Source organism: Gossypium hirsutum, chromosome D04 (assembly GCF_007990345.1).
Source record: "Gossypium hirsutum isolate 1008001.06 chromosome D04, Gossypium_hirsutum_v2.1, whole genome shotgun sequence".
NCBI classification, from domain to species: Eukaryota; Viridiplantae; Streptophyta; class Magnoliopsida; order Malvales; family Malvaceae; genus Gossypium; species Gossypium hirsutum.
Window position 1 is genome coordinate 29,613,620 of NC_053440.1, and position 12,500 is coordinate 29,626,119.

Genomic DNA, 12,500 nt, shown 5'->3' on the forward strand with positions numbered 1-12,500 from the left:
AGATGGGGGATCGCTGTTAATCTCCTACTTTGAGAATGCTAAAACGTCTCGGATTGTATTCATCGATTGGGCCCAAGCAATCTACTTATCCAAGGATTTAACCAAAGTAGGCAGAGGTCTCCGGGCATTGTACGACTTGAATTAAAGATCGAGGAATGGGGGATACCATACCCCTTGTATGTCATTGATGCGGAAACATAAAACAATGTTTTACTGGGCGGCCTTGGATGCATGATAATTGTGTCGTCCTTTCTACTTATCACCAATGTTTCAAGTAAACCAAAGTGGTGAGCAGAAGAGGGTGAAAGAGATGCAAATCCTTTTGCGAAGCAAAAGCGTATTACGCAGATGCTAAATTTTATTTATCCGAAGAAAAATAAATGCTACAAAGCTCAAAGAGAAAGGGATTTCGACCTCAGACGACCAATCGACCCCTATGATGCTATCAGAAGAGAGGCTATGAAATAGGTGAAAAAGTTAAAAAAGTTGAAGAAGAATAAAAAACTCCTGATACTAAGAAGGCCCTAAAAAGCCTGCCTTCCTCTCATCTTCCTTATGGAATGGGCTCATCTTTAGAATTAACGAAATCTAGAGTCTTGGATGAATCCTCTTGAAACGGATCGATCAACTCTAGAAGACTCGATGGCTGTTAAGCCCAGTGAATAACCTAATCAAGAGATAACCCGGTCTTTAGACACTCGCCCTACTTCTAAAGATAATAGAAAAGGTTGGGGAGTCCCAGCTGCTGAGGTGGCGTAGTGACAGGTGAGAGCAATAATAACAAAGTACGGAAGATCCTGCAGTAGTATATTCGGTTGTTTGCGATGGAATAGAAAAAAGCGTCCGGGCCAGTAGATCCAGAGCAAATAGGCGTTGACTTAGTTGCTTTTGCATTGATTTTCATCCTGATGTTGATCCAACGCAACTTACCGGTGATAGTCGCAGCACCAGGAGCTTTCAAGGGGAGCAGACATGTATAGATAGTAGCTGAAGTGGCATACCTTCCGGATCGAGGGTCCCACCTGGTAAACACCATACAGGCAAAATACCAGCAAGCAGGGGGAGGAGGCCCTTATCACTCAAGCTCAAGCATTTACTTTTCTAGTTATAGACCAATGTCTTGGGGCTAACGTGGGATCCGCTCAAGGACCTACCTACTTGGTTTAGGTAAATATCTCATGCGTTCCCCGACTGGGGAGGTCATTTTGGAGTAGAAAACTATGCACTTTTCAAAAATGGTCGGAAGAACGGGTTTAAAAAAAAAATATATATATATAATATATATTACCTTATCGGCTGGCCAGTTTTTATGCAAAAAAAAACAAAACGGGATTGGATTTCCACTCATAAGGAAGGAAGGTTAGATACCTTTGACAGGGTTGTATTTTTGGTTGAAATGGGATGGTGTTCAAACTCCTGAAATGTAGTCTAGACAGTGGGCCCTCCCTTTCTGACTAGACTGACTCGGGGAAGGGTCAATCTCCTCCGGAGCATACTGCACAGCCACTCATTTGTCCTGACTAAATAGTAAATCTATCTCTCAGCGATTCTTTTCTCCCCAAAAACCCCTTCCCAACCAGCCCGCCCGATTTTTTTTGTAAGATCAGCTAATTTAAAGGGGTTAATCTGGTCCGAAGTTGTCGAACGAATCGTTTGCTTTATCAAACAAAGCTTTATTAGGGGGTCTTGGTTGGCCCCCCTATTTTCAACCATTATAGCTGGTGTCGACCCGCTTTGCGATACGGACGAACACGAAGAAGAAGGTAGGCAACGAAAATGCAAAAGAGAAGAGCAAAGATTCCGACCCAAGCATGTTATTGACTCAACCACAAAGCTACTGAATGAAGGTAGCTTGCTTACTCTCAGCCACTAGTTAGAAGAAAATCCCTTGACTTTGCTTATGCCCTTATGCAATAAAAAAAGCAAATGAGGCGGGCTAAGATTCCATTCGAAGTAAGATAACAGGATTCGATGTTGCACCATCTTCAACTCTTCTCGAGATTTGGAGTTTTGTTTTTCGAGAAAAGGTCCCATCCTTCAATATCATGATTGGGTCGACCAGGCCAGATCATGAGTAAATAGAAAATCGAAAACGTACATAGCTGTTCCAGCTGAAATACTTGGAATAATTCTACCACTTTTACTAGGAGTAGCCTTTTTAGTGCTAGCTGAACGTAAAGTAATGGCTTTTGTACAACGTCGAAAGGGTCCTGATGTAGTGGGATCGTTCGGATTGTTACAACCTCTAGCAGAGGTTTGAAATTGATTCTAAAAGAACCTATTTCACCAAGTAGTGCTAATTTCTCCCTTTTTAGAATGGCTCCAGTGGCTACATTTATGTTAAGTCTGGTCGCTTGGGCCGTTGTACCTTTTGATTATGGTATGGTATTGTCAGTTCGAACATAGGGCTACTTTATTTGTTTGCCATATCTTCGCTAGGTGTTTATGGAATTATTATAGCAGGTCGGTCTAGTAATTAGGGGGCGGCCGTTCGGTCGCCTATGATACTAGGACCAATAGGTCAAAAATGGGTTTGTGCCGCAGGTGTTGAACGATCTACTCTACACAGGTGTGGGCTTACAGGGCTAGGGCTCAAAACTTTTCTTTCATTCATCAATAGGGCCCTGGTCAGTCACTTTCCGGGTCGGGATCGATAAGTAGAAGTCATAAAAAGAAATGTTTCTCTTCGCACCTCAGATCAAGAGCTTGTCAAGTTGGCCTATATATAATATAAAGAAAAAGATTCGTTGTCTTTTAACCGGCTGTTCTTCTTTGTCAACGCTACTAAGGACCTATGGGTTCGCCTACTTGACTTATGAAAGATAATGAGAATGGGTTATTCAAAAAGGAAAAGGCGCTACTATACAAGACATTAGTAGAAGTAAGAGGTTGTGTTAGCCTAGCCTACTAATGTCTTGTATAGTAGGGTATAGTCTAGTAGGCGAGTGAGTTAGTGAAGAGCTTAGGCTAATAGATAAGAGAGCATCGGTGCGTAGCCTTCATTCTACTACACTACGCAAAGGTTACGAAGTCACTTAGCTCGACGTTAGGAAAGTCAAGGGGGAACGCCATACCTACATAGAAGAACCGCTGTTCGCTGACTTTTTAAGGTCTAACCTTTCGCTCCCCTACTGAAAAGGGGCAAAACCACTTCGCACCAGTGATAGACTACTTAAGATTCAATTCAAAAAGGCCCTACTTAGCTTAGTTTCGAAAGCCTTTGTCATTGTCAGTCAACTAAGTAGGGCCTGAGGCCCCCTGCGAATCCGTAAATCTGAAGAGCATGCTGCAACAAAAGGATGGTCCCCTATGCATTTCATTCTTTCTGAAAAGGAAAAAATAGAAAAGTACCCCCATCATGGTGAACCTCTCCTTGTGATCGGGATGAGGTAAATGCCTCCTAGCCGGGGGGTGGATCGAATCAGAGTTTCCTTAGGTTGCCACCGACCTACAGTTATCCTTAAACTTTCGTGCTTGGTGGAGAAGAAGCGAACAAAGGTACGCTCGCTTGCTGTCTTGTTCTCTGCCACGAACTGGGATCGCTCGCCAGCTAGGTCAGATTGGAACAACATTTTTTGAGAACATATTACCCATCTTTGGGGACAGGGGGAGGAACGACCTCCCGATCTACTTACTACAGCCCAGGAATAAAAATGTCGTCTAGGCATTCCCTATTGCTCCGATCCCCCGTAGCCTAGGGCGTTGTCTGGGCCAAGAGCCATAGTTAGTTGCTGTTTCCATTTGGTTGTTTTTTCTCGTTGTTGATACCGGCAAGACCCAGCCAGATGATGTCTGCTGGTTGGTAGTGAGAGGACTCTTAGTATTTGCATACCCAAAAGGTGGTGCTGATTTCAAAACAATCATTTTCTTTTGTTTCTTGCTTTATCTTAGCACGGGAAAGGAGTCTATCATCTGCCTAGCTTTGGTAGATTTCCCCAACGCAATCCACAGAAATTCTACGAATCTCCTTGGTGGATAAGTCTGACGACTCAGCAGCAGTACGGAAGTGGATCTGATCTATAGTTAGGGGGCAATACATACCAAAAGGTTCGAAGAAAGAATGCACATAAGAGTAAGAGTATATAACCAAACCACCCTTCTGTATAACCTATTCACATTAGTGAAGCGGCTGGATGCATAAGGGAAGTGCATGTTTGTGAGACCTTAGTCGGGATGCATAGGGGAGTCAACCTATGAGCACGGAAGGGCGTGGTACCGCTGCCCCTCTCTAAGTAAAGGTAAAGTCTCTCCTTCAGCTAGAATTAAGGAAATTGAAAGAAGCGCGGAAAAGGGTCAAATGCGGTTGCTAGCATCGAAGAGACCCGTCATCGACGATAAAGTGGGAGTTCAGACTTGGCGAACGAGCTCTTCCCACAGGAGAGGAAAGCGGGGGCAGGAAAAATAACCATTCCGGTGGTTGATAGTAGAGGCTAGATAAAACATGGATAGGCGTGCCTTATCATCCAAAAGAAAAGGATGTAGAAATAGGAAGGGCTCGTGGGGTCGATCCCACATCTCATAGAGAGGAGGAATACCAAGGATGATAAGGGAAAACTAACTCTACAGCTGACAGGCTTTGTTTAGTCAAAAGCCCGCTGAAAGCTATAGAATTTATGGTATTTTTTTTTCAATTGGTAAAGGTCATCGCCGGTCGGATTCCCCGCATTAGTCTAAGGTGCTTGCTCCTTTTAGTTGGACTTAGAGAAGAGAAATGCTAGCACCTCTTTTCATCAATCTTTCTTGAGGACTCTGTCTATATCCATACGGCCTCTATAGATAGTGAAATTCTGAGTTTAAACGATCTTAGGGTCAGAAGAGTAGGCCTGGAAAGGATTGCTAAAAGATTTTCTTAGGATGGAATTAAACTTTCATTCTATATAAGTGTAAGTAGTCTTTATGCCCAGTCACTCGACTTAGAAAGAGGGTTGGTTCTCCCTCCTTGGCAAAAAGTGTACCTACAGTTAGAACATGCATGGGCTTTTCTAAATCGACATATCTAGGTTCTCCCAACCCAACTGGTTCCCTTTCTTTCAAAATGGCATTGCCCAAAGTCGAATCCAAGGCTTGACAGGAGAGCTTCTCTTAGCCTTAGCCCAGGAACTTCTTCTAGTTAGTAGCGATGATTCAATGAGAATGAAGCAATAACCACTGATTGATGGGGGAGTCTTACTATTTTACCAGTTTTCCCCAACCAAGATATCCTGCCTATCCCAAAAGGGACTCCCTCCAAAAAGTAGCTTTTGAGTAAGCATATGACGAAGGATCGGCCTTAGCTAGAGTTAAGTGGCTGGGTCAGGGTAAGTATTGAAAGCATAGGTCGACTTAATCCAGATTGGTTCATTTCGTGACTAACAGCCTATAGACTGGATGGAAATTCCCACGGAGATGATTACTAATCTAGCATCCTTAGGTTTCTTATTGAGTTAGATGGAAAAAATAGAATCCATGGATAAACTATAGCCCTTGAGAAAGTCTTCGCTAGAGGATAATTCATTACTTTCTAAAGCATGGGAGTCAGTCTTGGTACACATTCCTTGAAGGATAAGGTGTGTAGCCGCTGTTTATACTGGTACTGAGATTGTTCCTTTTGCTGCAGAAGAATGATATCATCCCGGATGATTGTAACTATTGAAATGTTCCTTGCAAAGTTTTAATTTATCCTGGTTTTTTACCGGCTGGAACTACTATCCCATTAAAATGTAAGGTATCCCTAAGTGTGGCATTGCTCTCTAACCCTAACAGCGTAACCAAGTCTGTAATACTATACAATCCACCAATATAAGCACTTTTTCAATTAGCATCTGCCTCGGCTCTTGTGTATTAGTGTCAAGCAAGTTGTTTTTTGCTCGGGTTGACATAAGATAAGCAAGTTCACTGCTTCATTCTGGGCGGGGGTAATGCCTTTTTCCAGGGAAAGTGAATTGTAAACTGTAACGATGTGACTTGTCCCTCACTTTCTGAGTAGAAGGTTAGGCACTTTACACACTGTACAGTTGTTTGTGATTTGAGTAATGCGGTGATGTTCATGAAATCTTTATTTTCGATAACTCACTAAGAAGATAGGGCTTTACAGTTCATACTTCTTTGACAGAGTGTTATAACTATAGAATCTAATGAAAGAGATCTAGGCTTTAAGAAAAATGCATTTCAAATGTCTGCCCTAATATAATGAATTAGACATCTCTCTATCGCGGAAATAGTGGATTAAAATGGGAATTGGCTGTTCCACACCGCATAGCTGTCAGCTAAAGTGGGAATCAAAAGTGGACTAGTTTAGGAGCCATATTCTCGAGACTTCCCTTCCCGCTTCGCTAAGGAAGCTTTTCCTTCTTCAAGTCTTCTCCGCAAGCAGTTCACCCATTAGTTCATTTGCTCGCCTGAAGCCGTAGGATTGACTAACTCCCTCCGGTCGCTTCACTGCGATCGTCTCTCTCTCTTTCACCTTCCTACGAGATAAAGAGACTTACCGTACTGTGACATTTCTCTATCTTTATTTAAGTCACTGGGATTCACTTCAAAAGAATGTCATTGACGAATGGAAAAGGAAGATGAAGCTCTAGCCTCCGATTAAGATTACTCCTACATTCCAAGATCAGAGAATGATAAAGACTTAGCTGCCTTAGCGGAAGGATCGGATTCAGATGGTTCAGCCAAAGTGAGTTTCCCCAACCCTGACCTAGGCTTAGCACCCACATGAGGGGATCTTCGAGGGAGTGAGACTGAGAACCTCATGCTGGCCGTCTTATCCACTCTAGATTAGATGATTGGTATATGAAAACAGGAACTTGGGTACACTTATTTTTAAGCATGCGTAGGAAAAGTTTAGCTCCGCCTTCCTAGAGCTGTTTCGGTCTTTTCTGCTAATCGAGTCTTATCTGTCACTTGCTGCTTCTGCCTATTCTTCCTTTATAAAAATGATTTATACAGGTAGAATGAAGCATAGTCTAAAGCTTGCCTTCGCTCACGTCTTCATCTGGTCTAATTTCGGGGTTAGGAGGGATAGTTGTCACCTTTCCCAGAGCGTCAATCAGTCGGTTCCACATTTTGAGCAGAGAGGTGGGGTCAAGGGTGGTAGCATTTAAGAACAGAGTACCTGAACAGCTTACTAGTTTGACGGATGAGGATAGAATGGGCAAGGAGTGATGAACAAGAAGGAAAGAGTCTGATCAAGGTGTAGAATCTTCCCTACTGGCATTCAACCCACTACGCGGTAGTTCAGGCGAAGGTAATCAGTCTCAGGGAGTGAAATCAACCTTTTTAGCAAGGGTCTTTCATAATTCAAAAATGAGAATTTAATCATTAGCTTCTGGTGAGGATGAGTAATCTTATGAAATCAGACTGTTGCTGTTAGCTCTGGAAAATTCTTCTTCCTTAACCTGACTGCTAAGGACTAGCATTCTTTTGCAAAAGCGGTTAGACCAGAAATGGATGCAGGCTTTGACACCTGCTTCGATGCCCGCTCCTTCACCCTCGCATATGGAAAAGGATCTGCTCTTACCGGGAGAACTGGTACTGACCTAACTGGCCCTATTCCTACATGACAGGAAGACCTTCTATGCCAGTCCTACTACCAGAGTACGGACCAGATAAGGAATATCTCTTACTCCAGTACTCAAAAAAAGACAAGTCACCTTTGAATTGAGATAAGGCTATTTGAACTAGTGGAAAACTCCTTCGGACCCTTCCTTTGTCGTGGGCATAGGAAATTCAAATCCCATGGATAAGCCTTTTCCCTATGCCCAAACCACCAGACGAGAGAATCTGTATCTGATCCTTCCTGAGAGTGAGAGGAGACAGAGTCAAATCAATCAACAACAAAAGGAGTCACTCGTGGCACACTGACTATATTCCAACTTCTCTGCATCAATGCACTCACTACCTTTCTAGCCAAGGAAAGCAAGTCAAGCAGTCTTTTCAAGAAGAAAGTCACACCGCTACTACTATTCTAACAGCTACCTATTTTCATCCCAGGAGAATGGAACCACCTTTAGAGTAGAGCTAACTACTACAGTTACGCCTCCAACAGATGAAATCGTACCCTCGTCTTACCGAGAACCTGAATGGGATTCGTGAACAGGAAAAGAAAAGACCTCTACTGCAATCCCACTCCACTGGCTATTCTTCCCCCGATCTGGAACGAAATTCGAATAGAACCAGTTCTAGTGAGCAACGAAATGGATTTCATCACGGTTCAGAAACCTTATTTCAAGTTGGCTATGCGCCCGGATCTTGACCACCTTAAGCCAAGTCGATAGAAAGAAGGTCAAAAAGACCTACAATTTCTTTTTCTCCACGGCTTCACGCTTTCGAAGCTTCGGCTTGACCCCCTGATCAATCAAAACCAGGACTTTTGCAATCAGTTCCCATTCACCCTTGCCTACATCGCAAGAAAAAAAAAGAAAGACAAAAAGTATTCTCCCTTTAGAAATGCGGTTACTTGAAGCAGCCACATATAGCGTATATAAGAGAACAGAACTGCTGCAGTCCCCATAAAACATAAAAGAAGAAAGGTCTTTGCGGATCGTACCGTAGAAAGCGACTTGAATCATCTAGGACTATATAAAAATATCTTTTTTCCTTTTTCCATAGTAGAATATAGCTCTACTATATAAAGATATTATATATTATAGAATAGTAACATAGTAACTGAGTATGCATTCTTCTCTATTTATAATTCCTATCAATTAAAGAAATAGCATCCCTTTCTTTCAAAAAGCCTTTACGGTGACACAAATGAGCCCGAAAGAAAGGGGGGATATTCTCTGCTCTGAGAATAATATTATTATTCTATTCTGAAACGAAAGAATCAGCCTGACAAGCCTATGATAGAAGAATAATGGAGAACATGTAACGTAGCAAATAAGGATTTTTGGAGCAGCAGAATGGAAGATTCTAAAGCCATTCTTTAGCTTTTGCGGGGTACAAGAGAGGAGATCATTCCATCCATAACTTTCTCTACGATGAGTTTTCAATTATAATTATAGTTCAAGCATAGTTGGAAAAAGGAATAAATATGAAGGAAGTGAGAGGGTCGACTATAGGTCTATCTGTAAAGCCTGACGGTTGAGTATTGAGGTAGCAGTTTAGTCTTTGGGAGGAATTCAATCTCATGTACATATAATAAAGGAGCGACTGAAAGAGTTAGCAAGGTGGTAAGCTTTTGGTATAGCACAACCAATTACATTTTGAAAGAAAAGAATCGATCAAAGCCAATCAAGCCAAATATATATCATATACCTCAACCTTTTTTTGTTGAAAGAGAGGTGAAAAGGAAGGGATGCTCTCTTCCCAGCCAGTATTCTATTCCCCCAACAGCGGAACAAACTTCAAGTTTTCCTAATGGAAACGAAGCAACCTTTGCTCCTTGATTCACTGGACTTGCTTTGCTCTAAGGAAGAAATAGTGACAGTAAATAGCTTATGATGCAAGACACATTTCCAAGTATTCATCGAGGGGAAGGTGCTAAATAGCTTCTAGCTAGGCCTTCCGTCCGTTTCGAAAAAGCTGGGCTAATCCTAAAGCAGAAGGAGAAATTGGTATATAATAGAAAAACTTATAATATCAAAAGTTCTTGGTACTTTGTTTGCTTAAGCTTAAGACCCCTCGTTAGCATAGCACATAGCAGGAGGTCGTTGCAAGAAAGTAGATTCTTATGACTTATCCTGCTTCACCCTCCCTTAATGCAAAGGGAAAGCCCTCTTGTCGATTTACGTTCTGGTCCTAAAGGATTTAGATAGGCGGGAGCTCTCTTCTTTCTTCACCGCAACCTTTAGGAGATTCGATTGCTATTTTTAGCTCAAAACTAGATAGCTATTCCTCATTTAGCATTTAGATAGGAAAGAGAATGGCCGCTTTCAACAAGGTCTGGAAGCCCAGGTTATCCCACCAATATTCCCTAAACATTTTATTTTCTCGTGAAAGAGGTTCATACTCATTAAGGAATTTCTCATCTTTGAATTGATGTTGGGATCAGATATCCCACAACCCCTTTAGTTTAGACTGAAATCTTTGTCTTTTTAGCGGCAAAGCGAAGAGAAAGTAAGGGAACAAATAGTACTGGTAAGTTTGAAAGCCCCCTATGCGGAAAAGCTCTTATAATGAATAGTGAGAACTGCGCCCAAAATGAGTTCTGAAGAAAGATTTCAGACCATCAGTCTAAATAGCAGTATGTAGTAGTTGTAGTCTGTCTGCCAGTATCCGTATTTGTCCCTGCTTTTGCTGCCCAAGGCACAACTCAAATTTTAAGGTTTATAGACCATTACAGTCACTTTCTAGAAGTACAGATCAGAGAGAGTTTGTTCACGAGCCGTAAAGTAAGTAGCTCGGACCAGCGGAAGAATTGAAGGAAGGCAGTTTGCTGCTCTTCTTGCTCAAAGACACAGACATAGCATAGAGCTAACTGAGTGAAAGGTTCTAAGGAGTTCCTTGCTCTGATTAGTTTATCCCGCCTGCACTTCAGAATAAATCGGGATAGCGAGCCTCACAAGATCCTTTATTAAGGAAAGAAATAAGTGATTTCATCAGAATGAACGGGCAATTTAGGTTAGGGTTCAAAGGTTATTATAAAAGCCCAAGTAGTTGATCTAATAGTTATAAAATAGCGAATGAACAATCATTCACAAATAGACGAGGAATTTGTCGTTGAACAACCATCACGATTGGAACATCTTTCTTCCTGAATCTCATCGGATCAATCGGTCAAGTGGGAACCCAGCCCAGAAGATGAATTAGAGTTAGTTAGCCAGCTAAATATTTAGTAGGTAAAGTAGGAGTCCCATATATAAGAACCTTTCACCCCTTTTCTACGACTACTAGTACGTAGTAGGGAATCGTCAACCACCCCTTACCCAAGGGGAAAAGAAGGAGTTCTCGGTGTGGTCTCTGTCCTTCTTTGTTAGAAGCAACTTCAGGATCAACAGCGTTGAACAGACCGATAAAGATGTGGATCTTTCTATAAAGCATAGGACATCAAAAAGCATAAACTGAAACCATTCCACGTGCGGCCTTCGCCTAAGACAAAGGAAAGAAAGTAAAGGAAAGGAAAGGCAAGTACTTCAATTAATTGCTCAAAGACGTGAACCAAATCATTTAAGCGTTCACGTATTGGCTTCAAGCATAGGAAGGAGTTGACTGATTCTCGATGGTTGCACCGCTTAATCGTGCTTTCTATTCCTAATGGAAGAAGATAAGGAAGAAAAACAATATTCACTCAACTCCAAAGAAAGCTTCTAAAACAAGGTAAAAACTTCACGGATTTCATCAGGATTAATAGTCATAGGAAAAGGTACACTCAAACGAAGAAAAGATCTTTTTTGCATAGTTCTATTTTTCATATTTTCAATTCGAATGTTTACTACATTACTTCCTGAAAGTGTGCCCTTGCCCCCTGAGGGCAAGGTAGGAAGGACCTTTTATGGGTATAATTCATGTTCTCCACTCAACAAGGTACTGGATTAGCTTCTGGCAGAATCCACTTGGATTTCCATTTTGACAAGAGATGATGCACGCTGAACTAGGATGGTAGGAAATGGCGTACTTCGACACCTGGCACAAAAAACTAAAGTACTACTTGCTAATACAGTGTATTAGAGTTCGAGCAACAGATCACGGTTCAGTTCGAGCTAAAGCTAATTCAGAGTTTTTACGGGAAGATGAACTATTTAATCCTTCTCCATCTGAATCCGTCTCTGTTCCAGGCATTGAAGTGAAAGATGACTCGACCAGAGCACCCTGGGATAAATTTTTCACATCAGTCTAAATGGTGGAGGTATCAGCCCAGGCATGAAGGCCTACAATTAGAATAGAATGCTGACTTCTAGTTTTTAGATGGCTCTTGATGAGCCTGTGGTCTACATAAAGGTAGAAGGGAGAAAGAGATCAGAATGAAAGTACGAACCCATATGTAAACAACCACAACAGGTCATGATTTCAGCGAAGAACTGGAATTTCATCCCCGCTAGGTATACCTGGGAAAAAGAAATGCTTTAAATAAGCTTGAACCTCAGGATCAATGCAATTAGATTTTATCCCGACTAGAAAGATTCCCCTTCTGTCCAATCCCCGTGAATAGTGTCCCCCACCTTCAAAGAGAATCAATAACATCTTCTACTACTAGGAAGTAGGTTTCGAAGCAAAAGAAGAGTCAAGAAAGGTGGAAGCCAAAATAGCAGACGGTGGAAAGCTGCCTATACACATGTATTTGAATTCCCAAGTGTGAACATGATAAATGGAGATGAGCAAAGGTTGAAAGTCGCGAAAAGGAAGGCAACCGCACCCGTAGGAGGCATATTCCAGAAAAAAAAGTCAGGATATGATTAACCCCAGTCCATCAGATAGAATCAGATCTCGAACAACTGAAAGGCCAAATGATCTTCTCCATAAAGAATGGGATACTATGGAACATGACTGTATCAAGTATGTTCGATCCTGCCAGCAGTGTCAGATTTACGCGGATAAGGAAAAGGTTTTGATTCCTCTGAATAACATGACAACGCCTTGGC

General features: G+C 41.9%; 1 protein-coding gene across 1 annotated transcript; it reads left to right on the forward strand.

The window, feature by feature from the left end:
• The first annotated feature begins 1,571 nt into the window (after positions 1 to 1,571).
• LOC121216185 (NADH-ubiquinone oxidoreductase chain 1) lies at positions 1,572 to 3,497 on the forward strand. The gene is given in 3 exon segments (XM_041091536.1): positions 1,572 to 2,249; positions 2,252 to 2,392; positions 2,395 to 3,497. Coding segments are annotated over 3 exon segments (294 nt in total). The 5' UTR covers positions 1,572 to 2,182; the 3' UTR covers positions 2,481 to 3,497.
• Positions 3,498 to 12,500: the final 9,003 nt, after the last annotated feature.